Source organism: Homalodisca vitripennis, chromosome 8, assembly GCF_021130785.1.
Source record: "Homalodisca vitripennis isolate AUS2020 chromosome 8, UT_GWSS_2.1, whole genome shotgun sequence".
Lineage (NCBI taxonomy): Eukaryota > Metazoa > Arthropoda > Insecta > Hemiptera > Cicadellidae > Homalodisca > Homalodisca vitripennis.
Window position 1 is genome coordinate 91,675,409 of NC_060214.1, and position 15,262 is coordinate 91,690,670.

General features: G+C 33.4%; 1 protein-coding gene across 1 annotated transcript in view; it reads left to right on the forward strand.

The window, feature by feature from the left end:
- LOC124368270 overlaps positions 1 to 15,262 on the forward strand; it is a 339,192-nt gene that overhangs the window by 102,063 nt on the left and 221,867 nt on the right. Inside the window, exon 4 of the mRNA XM_046825544.1 lies at positions 8,392 to 8,502. Within this exon, the coding sequence (XP_046681500.1) occupies positions 8,392 to 8,502 (111 nt within the window). The remainder of the gene's footprint in view (positions 1 to 8,391; positions 8,503 to 15,262) is intronic.

The window sequence follows — 15,262 nt, forward strand, 5'->3', positions numbered from 1 at the left end:
CTCCCCTCCCTGTCGGTCTGTCCCGGATTGTTTGCAATAAAATATAGAGGATCACAGAGATGGATAACTATTGGAGAGAGTAGCTTACAGGCCATTCGTGTCTTAATCAGCCATGAATGAATAATAATAACGTTTTAATTTGAAATTTACAAATCGGGCATTTAGGTTCGATTAGTTTTTATCAGACAAGTACTTTTTTTCTTTAAGGTGTATCTTGTTTGATGCAATATCTCAGCGTTATTTGAAAACTGCATCAATATACTTTGTAGAGCACAAAATATTTACTATATATTTGTTGAAGCATACTGTTTTGTAAATCTCTCAAGTTTAAATACAGCATGAGAATGTATTTTATGTTTTTCACCAACACCACTATTGTATACTGGTTGCTGTATTAAGTAACTTTTATGGCATATTAAGTTTTCTTTTACCTTTTTTTTAATTAAGTAAAATAGTTATTATCAAGTCTACTGCAGTCACTCGTACAGTGCAGACGTTTGTGCACGAGTTGCTACAAGCACTTTGCGCCTGTTTGAGGTTAGAAACGATCTCGACTACTTTTAGCTAACAAAATTAAGGTAAAATCAAAATAGTGACAATGTCGGGCTTGTGTGTGATTTGTAATCAGAAAATAAGTTCTGAAGAGGTTATTGTGTGTATTGGAAACTGTGGCAGGGTGTTTCACTATGAGTGTGCCAGTGAAAGATACGCTTCGCTGAAAACACGAGGTTCTAAAAAGGAGTGGACCTGTGATGATTGTCGGCTAAAACAATTAACCTCTGCTACAAAGAATGTTGGTATGGAAGAAACACCAGCTACCAATCATGATGCTCTGGTAAATATTCTGAATAGTTTTAAGGGGATTCACCACTGAAAACATACTTTTTTTAAATACACAATAAAAATAGCTTAACCATTTTTTTTCTAGTGTGTAGTAGACTAAAAAAAAATAAAAAAATATTAAACGGCCAAATAGTTGTCACATACAGCCTACAGCGAATAAAAACGGGAATTTTTCGCGTTTTTCAGACCATATTTAAAATTGATATATCTAAGAAACTATCCAACATATTGCACTACTCATGGTCTAATTTTGAAGATATGGATCTCATCTAAATATTTAGGTAGATTTATTATAGTAACATTAGTCGTTTTAATAAAATAATTTAGTAAACTTTAGACTTAAAAAAAAACATGCATATATATATATATATATATATATATATATATATATATATATATATATATATATATATATATAAAATGATGTTTCTATTCATCATATCTATACCTAAAAATCTAATTCTACCTAAATATTTACAAAAAGATCTACTTAATATGTGGTAAAAATATGAACTTTCTATCTCAATTAGTTCCCAAGATATATCGATTTTTGTCTAAAAATTTATCGAAATTCAAACTTTCGGAAAACTGCAATAGAAAGTAAACGTAGGTTCAACACTAATATATCACGTATATTTTTTAGTTTATGGTTCTGAAATACATTTTCACAATATATTAGGTCAAAAGGTTGTATTATACATCAATATTAGGTCATATTATTATGTCAGTGTTCAATAAAATATACATATATATATATATATATATATATATATATATATATATATATATATATATATATACATTGTAAAATAAAACAGAGTTCGGTCGGTGACGTAGGTTGCAGGTTGCACCTCATACCGCTTTGCATTACAACATTTTTTTTGTATTCTTGACCCTTCCCATATTTTATGGCATAAAAATGAACTAAACTTCACTCAAAACAAACAGCCTGAAACTCAACAGTAGAATGACAGATGACAGAACACAAATTGTTTTGTTTTTATTCTATTACTACTTCTTCTTCTTCTTCAGCATAGAGTAATGAAAATAAAACAGTACAATGATTGATATGCGTATTAAACTAGATTTAAATATCTGGTTTACATATATATAATGAAATATATAAAAGAAATTATGATGTTTTAAGTAAAAAATAAGGTATCTAGTAAAAATGTGAAATTTTAGACATTGACGCGCTTGCAAAAAACGTTATTTTTCATACTTAGGGTTAAAATATAGGTCTTAGGATACTATATTTTTGTTCAGTAGGTTCCAAATGACAAAATATGACAAAAAACTTTTTTTGAAAATTTCATATTTTTTTATTATTTTCAGTAGTGAATCACCTTAAGGCTGAAATTTGCTCCGAACTTAAAGAATATAGAAAGCAGTTTGATGAATTCAAGTTAGCCCTAGAGGTTGTCTCTGACAAATTGGATCAATCAAACATGAAGGTGGCCCAGCTATCAGAAAACTACAAAGACCTAAAGAAGGAAAATAAAGAATTAAAGGATAGCAATAAAGTATTATGTGAAGAAGTCAATAGCCTGAAAACTAGAGTGAGACTTGCAGAGCAGTATTCTAGAAAATGTAATGTGGAGATCCAGGGAATACCAGTGACTACCAACGAAGATGCTGTGAGCTTAGCTACAGACGTGGGTGCTGCACTAGGGGTTGTGCTGAGTGCGGAAGATGTGATGGCGGCCCACAGAGTACCGACCTTCCGACCTAGAGCCGCGCCACCGCTGGTCGTCCAACTCAGGGATAGGAGGATGAAAGAGACGATTGTAGCTGCCTACAAGAAGAAGAAGGAACTAAAGGCAAGTGAAATTAACAGTGTTCACAAACAACAAAGTTAATGTGAATGATCACCTCACCCCGGAAACTAAAAACTTACTTAGGCTCACTAAGGAAAAGTCTAGACAGGTAGGCTATTCGTTTGTATGGTGTAACGATGGAAAGATATTTGTAAGAAAGGCAACTGGCCAGAAATGCATAAAGATAGATTGTGAAAATGATTTATGTCTGTTAAAGTAGTTTACATCTTAGGTATATGTATGGGTATAGGTATAAAGGGAATATGTGTTTTTAATATTAGAAACAAATACGTTAAAATATGAATGATGTAATAGAGAGTCAACAATGGCCTGTTTCCTATTCTTTAGATAATAATTTTTTTTAAAAGTAATACACCCGACTTTTCCATGGTGCATCTAAACGTTAGAAGCATTAGGAATAAGTTTAACTTACTAGAAGCCAAAATTAATGGCCTACATAAGAAAGTAAACATAATAATCTTTAGTGAAATTTGGATTAAGAATAATGAAATAGACTATTATAAGTTACCTGGATATACATTATTTAGTAATTGTAACGAAAACTATGCTGCAGGTGGGGTGATGGTTTATGTAGATAACAGTATTAAAGCTGAACGGGTTAAAGTTGAATTAGGCTCTGCAGATTGTTTATTTTTAGAATTTAAGTTAAATTTTCATAATTTTACACTAGTAGCGGTTTATAGATTACATGAGTTTGCTATTAAGAAATATGTTGAAGAATTGGAACAGTATTTAAGTAAACTAAAGAGTAATATAATTTATATTGGTGACATTAATATTGACCTACTGAAAAAAAATATTCAAACTGAAAATTATTTATCATTAATGAGTAACAACGGACTAGTGAATGTAATAAACCAACCTACAAGAATAACCAATCAATCTAAGTCTTGTATTGATCATTTTTGTGTTAGATTTAGATATGTAGATTGTTTTAATGTGGAAATGTGTGATACTGGAGTGTCTGATCATTTATTGATAGGTGTTTGCTTTAAGTTTAGATGAAAAATCATAAAATCCACAAAGGATCCAGGATATTACATTTAAAAAAAATAAATTTCCAGAGCGTACAGAATGTTTTGGAGTCAGTTGATTGGAATCATATTCTGGTGTGTAATAATGTGGACATATGTATGGAGAAGCTATATGAAATATTAAATAATGCTATTGAAATTAGTACAGAGAAAACACAATATTCTAATAGACTTGTAAAATCAAAAATAAAAAGCCCTTGGATCAATGAGAGTATTGTTAAAAAAATTGAAATAAGGAATAAGTTGTACAAAGTAATGCGGTCAAGGCCATATGACAATAATCTAAAACAATATTGGAATAAATTCACTGTAAGCCTAAGTGACTTAATTGATAGAACTAAGCATACATATTATAGGAACCTACTTACTAGTTTTAATGGCAACTCACAACAACAGTGGAAAATAATAAACAGTCTCACAGGAACAAATAATAGAAACAATATTGAAACACTAACTCTGGATAGTGGACGTGTGTTGAATGACTCACAAGAAATTGCAGACGAGATAAACAAGTACCTGGTTAATGTGCACAAACAGTTGATTGATAACAATAGTCCTTGTAGGAGTGGTGGGGGACAGGGGTCAGCCACGCTGCCAAGAAGCCGGTTAGACAATCTGCATGTAAACATTCCATCCCAACAGCGGTCATTCTTTATACATGCAACTGATCAGGAGGAAATTTAAAAAATAATAAATGGTTTAAAAAATAAAAAGTCTTGCGGCTTTGACAATATATCTGTCTCTTTGCTAAAACATTGTGCAAAAACCCTTTGTCCAATATTAGAACACATAATAAATACCAGTTTTGTTACTGGCTGTTTTCCAAAAATACTGAAACAAAGTGTTGTTGTGCCATTGTTAAAAAAAACTAAAGAAATAAAATTTGATAATCTCAGGCCGATTAGTCTTCTATCTATTTTCTCAAAAATTATGGAAAAAATTATGAAATGCAGACTTGTACAATACTTAAATAGTTTTAGTTTCTTCAGTAATAAGCAGTTTGGTTTTATGAAAGGAAAAAGCACTGAGGATGCATTGTCCTCATTTCTTGAAAAAATATATAGTAGTGTTAATAATAATAAGAAAAGTTCAGCAGTTTTTATAGATTTTCGTAAAGCGTTCGATCTTGTCGATCACAAATTATTATTGTTGAAAATGGAAACGATTGGAATAAGGGGGTTGGCTTTGCAATGGTTCACACAGTTTTTAATGGATAGAACACAAGTTGTGAAAGTAATGGACAAAATTAGTAAACCTGAAACAATAAAAAAAGGGGTTCCTCAGGGATCGGTGTTGTCTGCAATAATGTTCTTAATATTTATAAATGATCTTTTGGAAAAACAATATGATGGTGAAGTAACAGCTTTTGCTGATGATATAGCTTTCTTTTCTTCTAGTAACAATACACAAACCTTGTGGAATAATGTAAATAACACTTTAATAACTGTGAGACAATGGTGTATTGACAATAAAATGAGTGTTAATGTATCTAAAACAAAATACATAAATTTTGGCTCCACAGAACTTAATTTTGAAAGAGAAATAAGATTTCATTCTATGAAATGTGCTCTAAATATACAATGCAATTGTGAAGTAGTTGACAAAGTAAACTATTTTAAATATCTTGGAGTTATAGTTGATTACAAGTTAACTTGGAAAGAGCATATTGAAGAGTTAATTAAAGTGTTAAGAAGTAGTATAAGAAAATTTTACTATTTAAGAAATATGTGTGACATAGATTTACTTAGATGTCTTTACTACGCATTAATAAATTCAAGACTCCAATACGGTATACATTGTTGGGGAGGTACTTTTAAAACTCTAGTGAAAAGGGTGAGAACCTTGCAAAACCATTTTATTAGAATAATTTTATGTAAGAAAAAGCTGGAATCTTCTTTTCCACTGTTTGTACAGCTTAAGATATTGCCTGTCCAGCACCTCTATATGTTTAAAGTATTGCAAATATTTTATACGAGAAGTGGAAACAACCAAACTGAACAGGTACACCATAAATATAACACAAGAAGTAAATCATCCAACTTACTCAGAAAACCAAAGGTCTTAAAAAGTATTTTACTTAGATCTTTTGTATTTATTGGACCACAAATCTTTAATCTAATTCCCGAAAAAATTAAAAGAATTAAATCTTTAAACATATTCAAAAAAACCCTAAAAAGCTGGCTTTTGCTGGATGAGGAAATTATGCAGTTGACAAAGGTATTAAGTTAGAACTCTTTTTTATTTAGGTTTCTTTTCTTTAAACTCTTTAAAAAAATTGATAACTGGTTAAAGATTTGTTATATATTTTGTTAAGTTGATATTTCTATATGTGTTGTTAACTATATTCAATTAATATATTTGTTTATTATACAACATTACATTATTTATTATAGAACATTTATTTACATTGTTTGTCATAGAGAGTTACAGTTTACATGTTTTAATATAAATAAATTGGTAACTGGTTAAAGTTTTGTTGTATAATTTGTTAAGTTTTGTTATTGTTATTTGGATTTGTTGATTTTATATATGTGTTGTTAACTATATTTAATTTATTTATTTATTCATTATACAACATTTATTTACATTATTTATTATGTATTATTATTATTATTTATTATACAACAGTTATTTACATTATTTATTATATTTATCTATGTGCACAAGCCCGAAGATATTATGTGTCAACTTGAGGTAGACTGAATAATTAGTTTTTAATTTTTGTTGCCTAACCATCGATACTGGATAATGATGGTTAGTGGAATTCCGAGACGAAAATGTATTTCTAATTTGTATGTACTTGCGGAATAAATATCATTATTCATCATTATTCATTATTCATTAAAGGCGTCTATCACATTATAAATTGTATCAATGTAGTAAATAAAATTGTATCACAACTGTTAAAATTATAATTATTTCCTATTTATTATCCTACTTAGCATGAGTATGTACGCAATAGTGTATATTCCTTCATTTGCGTTGTATCTTACCATAACCTAAAACATACATTAAAAAGCTAGTGAAAATATTGCAGTTTCAGAAACCCAATTAAAGTAAAAATACCAATGACGTGGTCAGTTCTTGCAGTGAGAATGTTTCCACAGAACTAATACGAGGCCGGAAACTTTTTGTCACAATGGGAGTCGTTGCACCCCCTCCCCCTTCCACGCACAGGCGTCGGCAACAATTACTTTCTATTGTTGTCGGAATAAAAGTCGTCTGCCTACAGACAAACTCGCCTCGGGGATTAAGATTCTCGTTTTCATCGGAAAACAAATCCCATTGCCATGATAAACTTAGGAGGGGCGATAGGCTTATTGCGTCCAGTTTTTTTCAGACTAGATTCACTAATCCATGTATATGTAGTGTCATGAATACACTGAGTCAATCAGGGAGTTATTCATTAAATAATTCTAGCCTAAATTATTTCTCATAGTTATTTTTTATGCAGTGAAATTGTAATTGTGAACAATTTCGAAAATATTTGAAAAATTCGTGGCAGCAAGAACAATTTACGTAAAAGAAATGACAAACTTTACATAAAAGTATGTGTGTTTTGAATTATATTAATAATCTACATAGAAAATTTTAACATATTATATATTACTTTTGAGTTATTAACGATTTTGTGATTTTATACCTTACACGTTAAACGTGAGCGGTCGGACTACCCTCTTTATAGTAGGAGGTTAGGTAGCAAATATTTCAACGGCAACAATCACAGCTTCGTAGCGCAGCCTACCGACGGACCTCAGAACTTAACTGAACCGAAATAAACCCTGGATCCCAGCACACCTCACCGTATACATGATTTTCTCCTGTGTAATAATTCGATAAAAGTTTTAAGTTGTGCTTTAAGTCTTATTTTTTAATAATTTCATTTTTTAGAAATAACTTTTAAATTTGGAATCCAAACAATTCACATTTAATTAACTTCTATTAACTATCATTTTTTTAAATGGAAAAAATAGTTTATGTGGTCAAAAGTAAAGGTGACACAGTAAAACATTCCAAGCATTAGTTCATTCTCTCGGAACCGTTCTCAGAATTTCTTTTAAACTAAACCATTGCCCTGGATAAATGTCACGTTATCTTTGTTCCGGTTTCTTAGTTATCTGAACTCTCTATACATAACTGAAGAGACAGATCCTAGCTTGTTGATTACGGAATGTCTTCTGAAGAACAGAACGACAGGACCGAACACATGTCCTTCCTAGCTTCTACGGAAGAACTGGACCTGCTAGGAATGCAACCCTTGTTTGTGTTCCAACAACGTAAGCACGACGTTTCGAGAAATGCTATCTACCTTCTTCTTCAAGTGGTCTATAATGTAATGTTAAGCTAATGCATGCAAAAAGTAACACATTAAAACACATGTCGTGTATGATCTAAGCTAGTGTAGTTCATGGAAATAACGCTTGAAAACACGAGAGCAGCTGGGTTGAATACAATCCGTTCATTGTTCTCTACTAGAGCACTGTTGGTATTACCGTATTGTGTGCTGGTAGCATTTTTGCAACAGTATGTCCATCCAAGTATTCTAGCCGTAAAAAACCGTTTGTCAAATATTAGTAGGTCTTCCAATCAGGTGGAGATTCTTTCTGCTTTCTCTGTTGCCTAGAATTTGTAGTTAGCGAGTGAAAATTTTTTATTTTATTTACTCTGTGTTGTAGGAATGTCTGGAGGCGCGAGTGCTGGAACTGGAGGCGGCTCTGGAAGCGGAGAGGAAGGCAACCCAGAGGGAGAGGCTGCTGGCGACCAAACTGCAGAGGCAACTGGCTAGGGTAAGTATCCTTGACCTTGCACCCTTAAACATAGAAAATATTACATTTCAGTACGAGTCTCGAAAGTGTCCTATTAGTGACCTTTGCAACAGAACTTTCAACCCGAGCATTGAACGGCACTTTTCATCACGATGCAAAAAGAACACTAAATCTGATAAGTTTATGTAACATTTCATAGTGTAGTAATTATTCTTCCCTAAGGAAACGTAATACTATTTTACAATTTATTTTTGTGTTTAAATTAAATTTTAAGTTCTTTTAACGTAAGACTTTCAAAACAAACAACGGAATCACACTGATAAATTTTAATTTGTTGTGATATATTTTGATAATAATAAAAAATAAAATTTATGATTTGAGGTTTTTCTCATAATTTAGATGTTTACATGAGGAAATTTATGTTTGGGAGATGGAAAATCAGCTGACAGTTACGATGGAAACGATATCATTCACAGATCTCAGCGGTATTGGAAACTAGCCAATTACCATACAAAGTGATGAGAACGATTTCATAGTGTAGTAATTGTTCCTCCATATGGAAACGTAAACACTATTTCATCATTAATTTATATTTCTGTTAATATCAGCTGTTTGAAAACATGACTTTCAAAACAAATAACGGAATCAAACAAAGGAATATAGATTTAATATAAATTTTAATACATTTTTAAATTTGTTACAGTAGTATATTACATGTTTGGAATAAAAAAAATATTATGTAGCTGTTAAAATACAAATTTTATTACTACAGCTTTCCTAAAGATTTTTATATTATTCATTTTAATTTTTTTAAACGGTTTAAATATAAAATGCTAATTTTATGTTATTAATCCGTGGTCATGTATGAAAATAGTGTTTGCACGCACACACACGCGTGCGCGCCTATGTATTTATATACAAATTTGATAATGATTCAAATGCTGCGTTATGAACTATTTCCGCCCAAAACAAATCACATGATTCTTAAACGAATATAAAGGGTAGACTGCAATAAAGGCCATAAGGTAGTTGGGGTTAAGTATTAAGAATGTCGAGATCACGACAAACAGTAATATTAGGGCGGGCGTAATGGGCGAACCGCAATATAAAAATAAGGGCTCATTTTACCGGTCCGCATGTTGAACACAAATTCCCCCACTTAAGTCAGTGCGTCACGCATTCCGTTTGTGCTGGCGTTTGGGGACAATAGGAACATTGGAGTTATACGAGTCAGCGCTTACAAAGTGAATGCGTTGTATTGCTTGTAGCAACAAAGTACTTTTAATTGATATTTAATTTTATTTATTGATTTCACCGGACCAACCATTTAACTCAATACAAAAAATAAAGAAATTAAATGCAATCTTGACAGTAAAACCTGTAGTTGATGGTGGAAAAAGACCACCGATGAAGCAAGAAGGTAATATCAACACACAGGTCTGGAGAAAAAGTCACGTGACAAATAGGGGAGACCGGGGCAAGTTGACGACCGGGGCAAAGACGACGAATGGTTAGTTTCTCAAATTAGTTGCTAGGTAGTAGCACCGGTCGAATGTCAGTAGCGCTCCACACGGATGGCCTCTGAAATAACTGGCAGTGAAGACAAGTTCGCCATTGTGTGTGTTGTTACAGCGGCTTGTTGTTTTTGGAGTGCGTTTTTGTAACTTTCGGCCTTTGCATCGTAAGGTTTATTGAATACGCAGGTAAGATATGTTAATTTTCAATATTACCTATATTTACCTTATGTATTAGGCTACTCATAAATACCATGTTTGTTTATATTTATCTCTTAAACTTAATGCCAATAAAATTTACCTACTCTATTACGGCCGCTCGGGGCAAGATGACGTGGGGCAAGATGGCGTGTTCGTCATCTTGCCCCGGGTTAATTTTACTGGTGCAAAGCTGAAACTTTTAAGAAGTATGGTTATGCATACAATTTTGATTTAAGTAAAACTAATAAATGACGACACTGTGAGACTTAACCACTTATTTAAAAAAAATTTAATCTACACTTTTGTTTAACAATTTTACTTTAGAATTGAATTTTTATTAATTTAATATGCGGGTACAGATTTTTAGTATTTACTTTGGTTCCAGAGATGGTGAGAAAACTACAATAAAGACTTCCTCTAGAGGAGAGTGGGAAAAAAAACCAACATGGATACTGCTTTCACAGAGGTCAAGGAGGGAAGAATGACTTGCTTGGGAGCAGCGAGAACCTTACAATGTTCCAGAGGCAACACTTCGACGCCGACTGAAAAAGAACGTTTCGGTAACTATTTTCACCTACACCTTGCACCACGTTTATATTTACAACTTGTTTTAAGTTAAATTATTTACCACCTTGTTTTTGATATTAAAACAAAATTTACTTTGGTATAACAACTTCTCACGTTACAAAGACAAGACTATAATCCGTACCCCAGCTTTTTACGCAAATACACATAACATTTTCATTTACTTCATCACAACATTTCTAAGCAACCTACAACGATTATTATTTACATTTTCCAAACCTTAAAAAGTACCAAACTTTAAAATAATGAAATAAAATAAATATAAATTTTTTACCTTTCCTGCTCCCCTTAAACAAGTTTTTTTTTTTAGGATATGCCTGTCCATGGAGGAAGATATAGAGAAGTATTCAATGAAGAGCAGCTCCAAGATTTACACAACTATTTGACGGTAATGGAACCAAATGTTTTTTGGAATGACCAAGTTGCAGTGCAGAAAACTCGTTTTTGAATACGCAGAAACACTTAGGGATTTCTCATCCGTTTAATAAAGAAACTAAAATGGCTGGTGAGGATTGGCTGGCTACCTTTATGAAAAAACACAACTTTAGTATGCGTAAGCCAGAAGCAACATCTGTTGCAAGAGCAATTGGGTTTCAACAAACCTAGTGTTGATAAATTTTTCTCCATTTTGAAGGAAGTGCGAGAAAAACACAATTTTTCCGCTGCTAATATCTACAATGCAGATGAATCAGGACTATCTACTGTGCCCAATAAATTACCTAAGGTAATTTCACCAAAAGGAAAGTAGAAGAGTTTCTAAAGTTGTGTCTGGGGAGAGAGGCAGGAACGTCACTATTATTTGTTGCATCAATGCTACGGGAACTTACCTACCCCCTTTTTTGGTATTTGCCAGAAAGCGAATGCGACCTGAACTCATGGAAAGAGCTCCACCAGGTAGTGTGGGCCACTGCAGCGATAATGGCTGGAGCAACGGAAGAGTTGTTCGTAAAGTTTTTGAACCACTTTATCCTCAATGCAAAACCCACAGTTGATTCTCCTATCCTGCTACTTGTCGATAATCACAGAAACCCACATAACCCTAGAGGCAATCAACTTATGCAGAGATAACCATATTGTTATGGTTGGATTTCCTCCTCATACAACACACCGTCTTCAGCCCTTGGACGTTTCATTCTTTGGTTCGCTGAAAACCTTTTACAGTCAAGCTTGTGACAACTTCATGGTCAATAATCCAGGACAGACCATCAGTGACTTTAAAATTGGTGAGCTTTTGACCATTGCTTATTTCAAGGCTGCAACTGTTGGCAATGCCGTTAGTGGGTTCAGGTCCACAGGAATAGAACCTTATAATCCACTTGTATTCGACGAACATGACTTTGCTGCATCACAAACAACTGATCAGAACCTGGATGTAGGCCTAGACCCTAGCTATAATGAAGATGAAAATCCTACTATCCAATCAACAACATCAAATACAACAGAAACTCCAGGTGAACCTGAAGAAGAAACCATTGAGCTGATGTGAACGCCAAGAAACAGTAGGCCTAGTAGACTGTGCCCCAATCCCGGTAAAGAAGAATACAAGTGTCTTCGACTTTAAGCCTTTACCTAAAGGTAAACCAAAGGATAAGAAAAGAAAAGTTCAGAAGTTAAGTTCTAGTATTATAACAAGCACGCCAGTAAAAATGTGTTTGGAAGTAAAGCAAGAAATGAAGGATGAAAAAGAGCGCTTAAAAAAGAAAAGAGAAGAGCTTCGAGCTTCAAAGGTTTCAAAGAAACTCAAGTTTGGACCCTACAAAAAACGTCCTAGGTGTATGAACACAGCTTCTACTTCAAAAGGCAGTGAAGTTAGATGTCCTGGGTGTGAAGAAAAATACTCCGATCCTCCAGTTGAAGAGTGGATCCAGTGTTCCAAGTGCAGTGAATGGTGGCACGAGAATTGTACAAGCTACGAAGGTGGGGAATTTGTTTGTGACTACTGCTAGTTTGTCAGTTTTTGTACATAAATAAAAATGACTAGCAGCCTTTTCTTTTACAAAGTAGCGTGTTTATTTAAACCTCCATAACATTCGTCATCTTGCCCCTATGCAAAAGTCATCTTGCCCCGGGGGTGGGGCAAGATGACATTTTTTGCATTGTTTCATAAGAACTAAAATTTACAAACAAAAAAATTGATATTATGATAATTAAAAAAAAATTAAATGTAGGTAAAGACTTATACTTAACTCTTATGTATCGTAAGACTTTTATTTTTTATCACAATATTTTATTAAAAATGTTTATTCCTTAACGTCGTCAACTTGCCCCGGTCTCCCCTACGATTTGCGGTATGTCTGCCAGAACGAATTACCTAGTCTCTGGACCCTGGCTATATTTACCTGGTAAGAAGTGGAATGATGCCTCCATAGGAGTTACTGTGACTTAGTGCCTATCGATGTTCTGGAGGAGTGCATGGCAGTCCATCAGGTTGTTCAGGAGTTACTGTGACTTAGTGCCTATCGATGTTCTGGAGGAGTGCATGGCAGTCCATCAGGTTGTTCAGGAGTTACTGTGACTTAGTGCCTATCGATGTTCTGGAGGAGTGCATGGCAGTCCATCAGGTTGTTCAGGAGTTTATAGAGCCAGAACGCACCGTGGACATCGCGCCCTACCTCGAGTGTCTCAAAGCCCTAAGTTTCAGCCAGATCATTCACCCTTACCTCACGGTAGGGCACACCCAGCCAAATCCCCACTACTCTCACAAAACTGTCGTTAAATCTTTGCATATCTTTGACTAATCTGTACATAATTTAATTCCATCAATAAAGGACTTCGTCTTAAATTTGATGTGTTACTGTAGTAAAAATATATAACTTTTTATGTAATTTTGAAAACAATATTATGAAGCTAAAGAACTAAACTCTCATAATGATTTTACACAAAGTTGTTTTACTATATGAAGTTTTGCCAACTATATATTTTTTAGATAAATAAATGTCCAATTATAATACTTTTAACTGGACCTTTTGTTTTGTGCGACATCTGATAATTGACTAAACTTTAGCTGAACCCTTTACTCTAGGGGTTGGAAAAATGCCATTTCTGTATCTCTGTCTGTCTCACGATATCTCGAGAGCAAACTGAGCTATACACTTTATATTTTGTATGAAGCATTATTTCTACATAGGCAACGATGAGTTCGATGATGGTCCATGTTACTTCATCGGATTTGGCTGAGCGTTAGCGAACGTTTTTACATTGGTCTTATGAGTAATCCTAATGGAAACGAGAAAATTGGATAGTAAATGGAAAAAATCGTGCAAATGATTTTAAATAGAGAGTCTCTAAAGTTGAGTACCATCATTGAACTCAGTGTTCCTCATATAGAAATTAAGCTTTAGGCAACATTTTAAGTCTGTAAGTCATTTCGTTTTCGAGATAACTTGCGAAGATAGGCATACAGAAATACAGATTTTCCAGCCTCTCGAGTGAAAGCAATGTTCAAATAATAAAAGTTCTGGGGAGCTAGGGAGGGTAGTACAACGCAAGAGTGCGCTGAAAGGATATCTTGTGACTGACTTATAACATTAACTCTCCATTGTATTATTTTTTTTATCCTATAGATAAAAATATCAAATGGTGAAATCTCATATGATTATACGCAGTTTGCTTAAAAATTGATTCTCTCTGGTATTTTCTCTTTGCCATTATGTTTACCCATAAAACCAACGTACAAATATCACTAATGTTCAGCCAAATCCCATGGAGTGACTTGCACCGTCATTGAACTTAGTGTTGCTCATATAGAAATTAAACTTTAGGGAACGTGTTAAGTGTGTATGTCGTTTCGTTTTCGATATATCGTGCGAAATATTTCCAGCTTCTCCAATAATAGGCTTCGCTAAAGCTCAGCCAATTAAAAAACGTATTATATTTAGTAAGGAAATATTTACTATTACTTACGTGTATGTTCATCTCATGTCGACAATCATGCGAAATAAAAGTTAGTACTTTTTGCGTGTCTTTATTGTTTTAAATGTATTTAGGTTCGATTAAAGCACACTTCAAGTTCATAGATTATTATATCGAATTTTGAGTTTCTCTATTCGAAACAGTTTTATCATTTCAAACCACTATTATTGAGGGTGAATCTTCCAGCATAAGGCCTAAAAGACCGTAAATGCTCGTGTTAAAAAATGTGGTACTTTAGTGAAAACATTGCTCTTACTCTTCTGTTCCGATCCAACAATAAAATACAGCTGCGTAGATTATGAAGCTGACTGTGTAATTTAGATGCAATTTCGTGATAAGTCCGCGGTTGAAACTGCCGTCGAGAAATATATTGGCTTCATAAACATCCGAATGTGGCAGTAGAGTTCATCGGAGCCGCGTTGATTTTAACAATTTGTATAAACACAGTTTTAAAAATTTAGTTAAACTGTTCTAAAATGTCAGTAAAATTTTTTAATAGTAACTATATTTCGGATATTGCAGCTCAATTGTGGAGGCGTTTGCCTTTTGACAAACGCCTCCACAAAAAA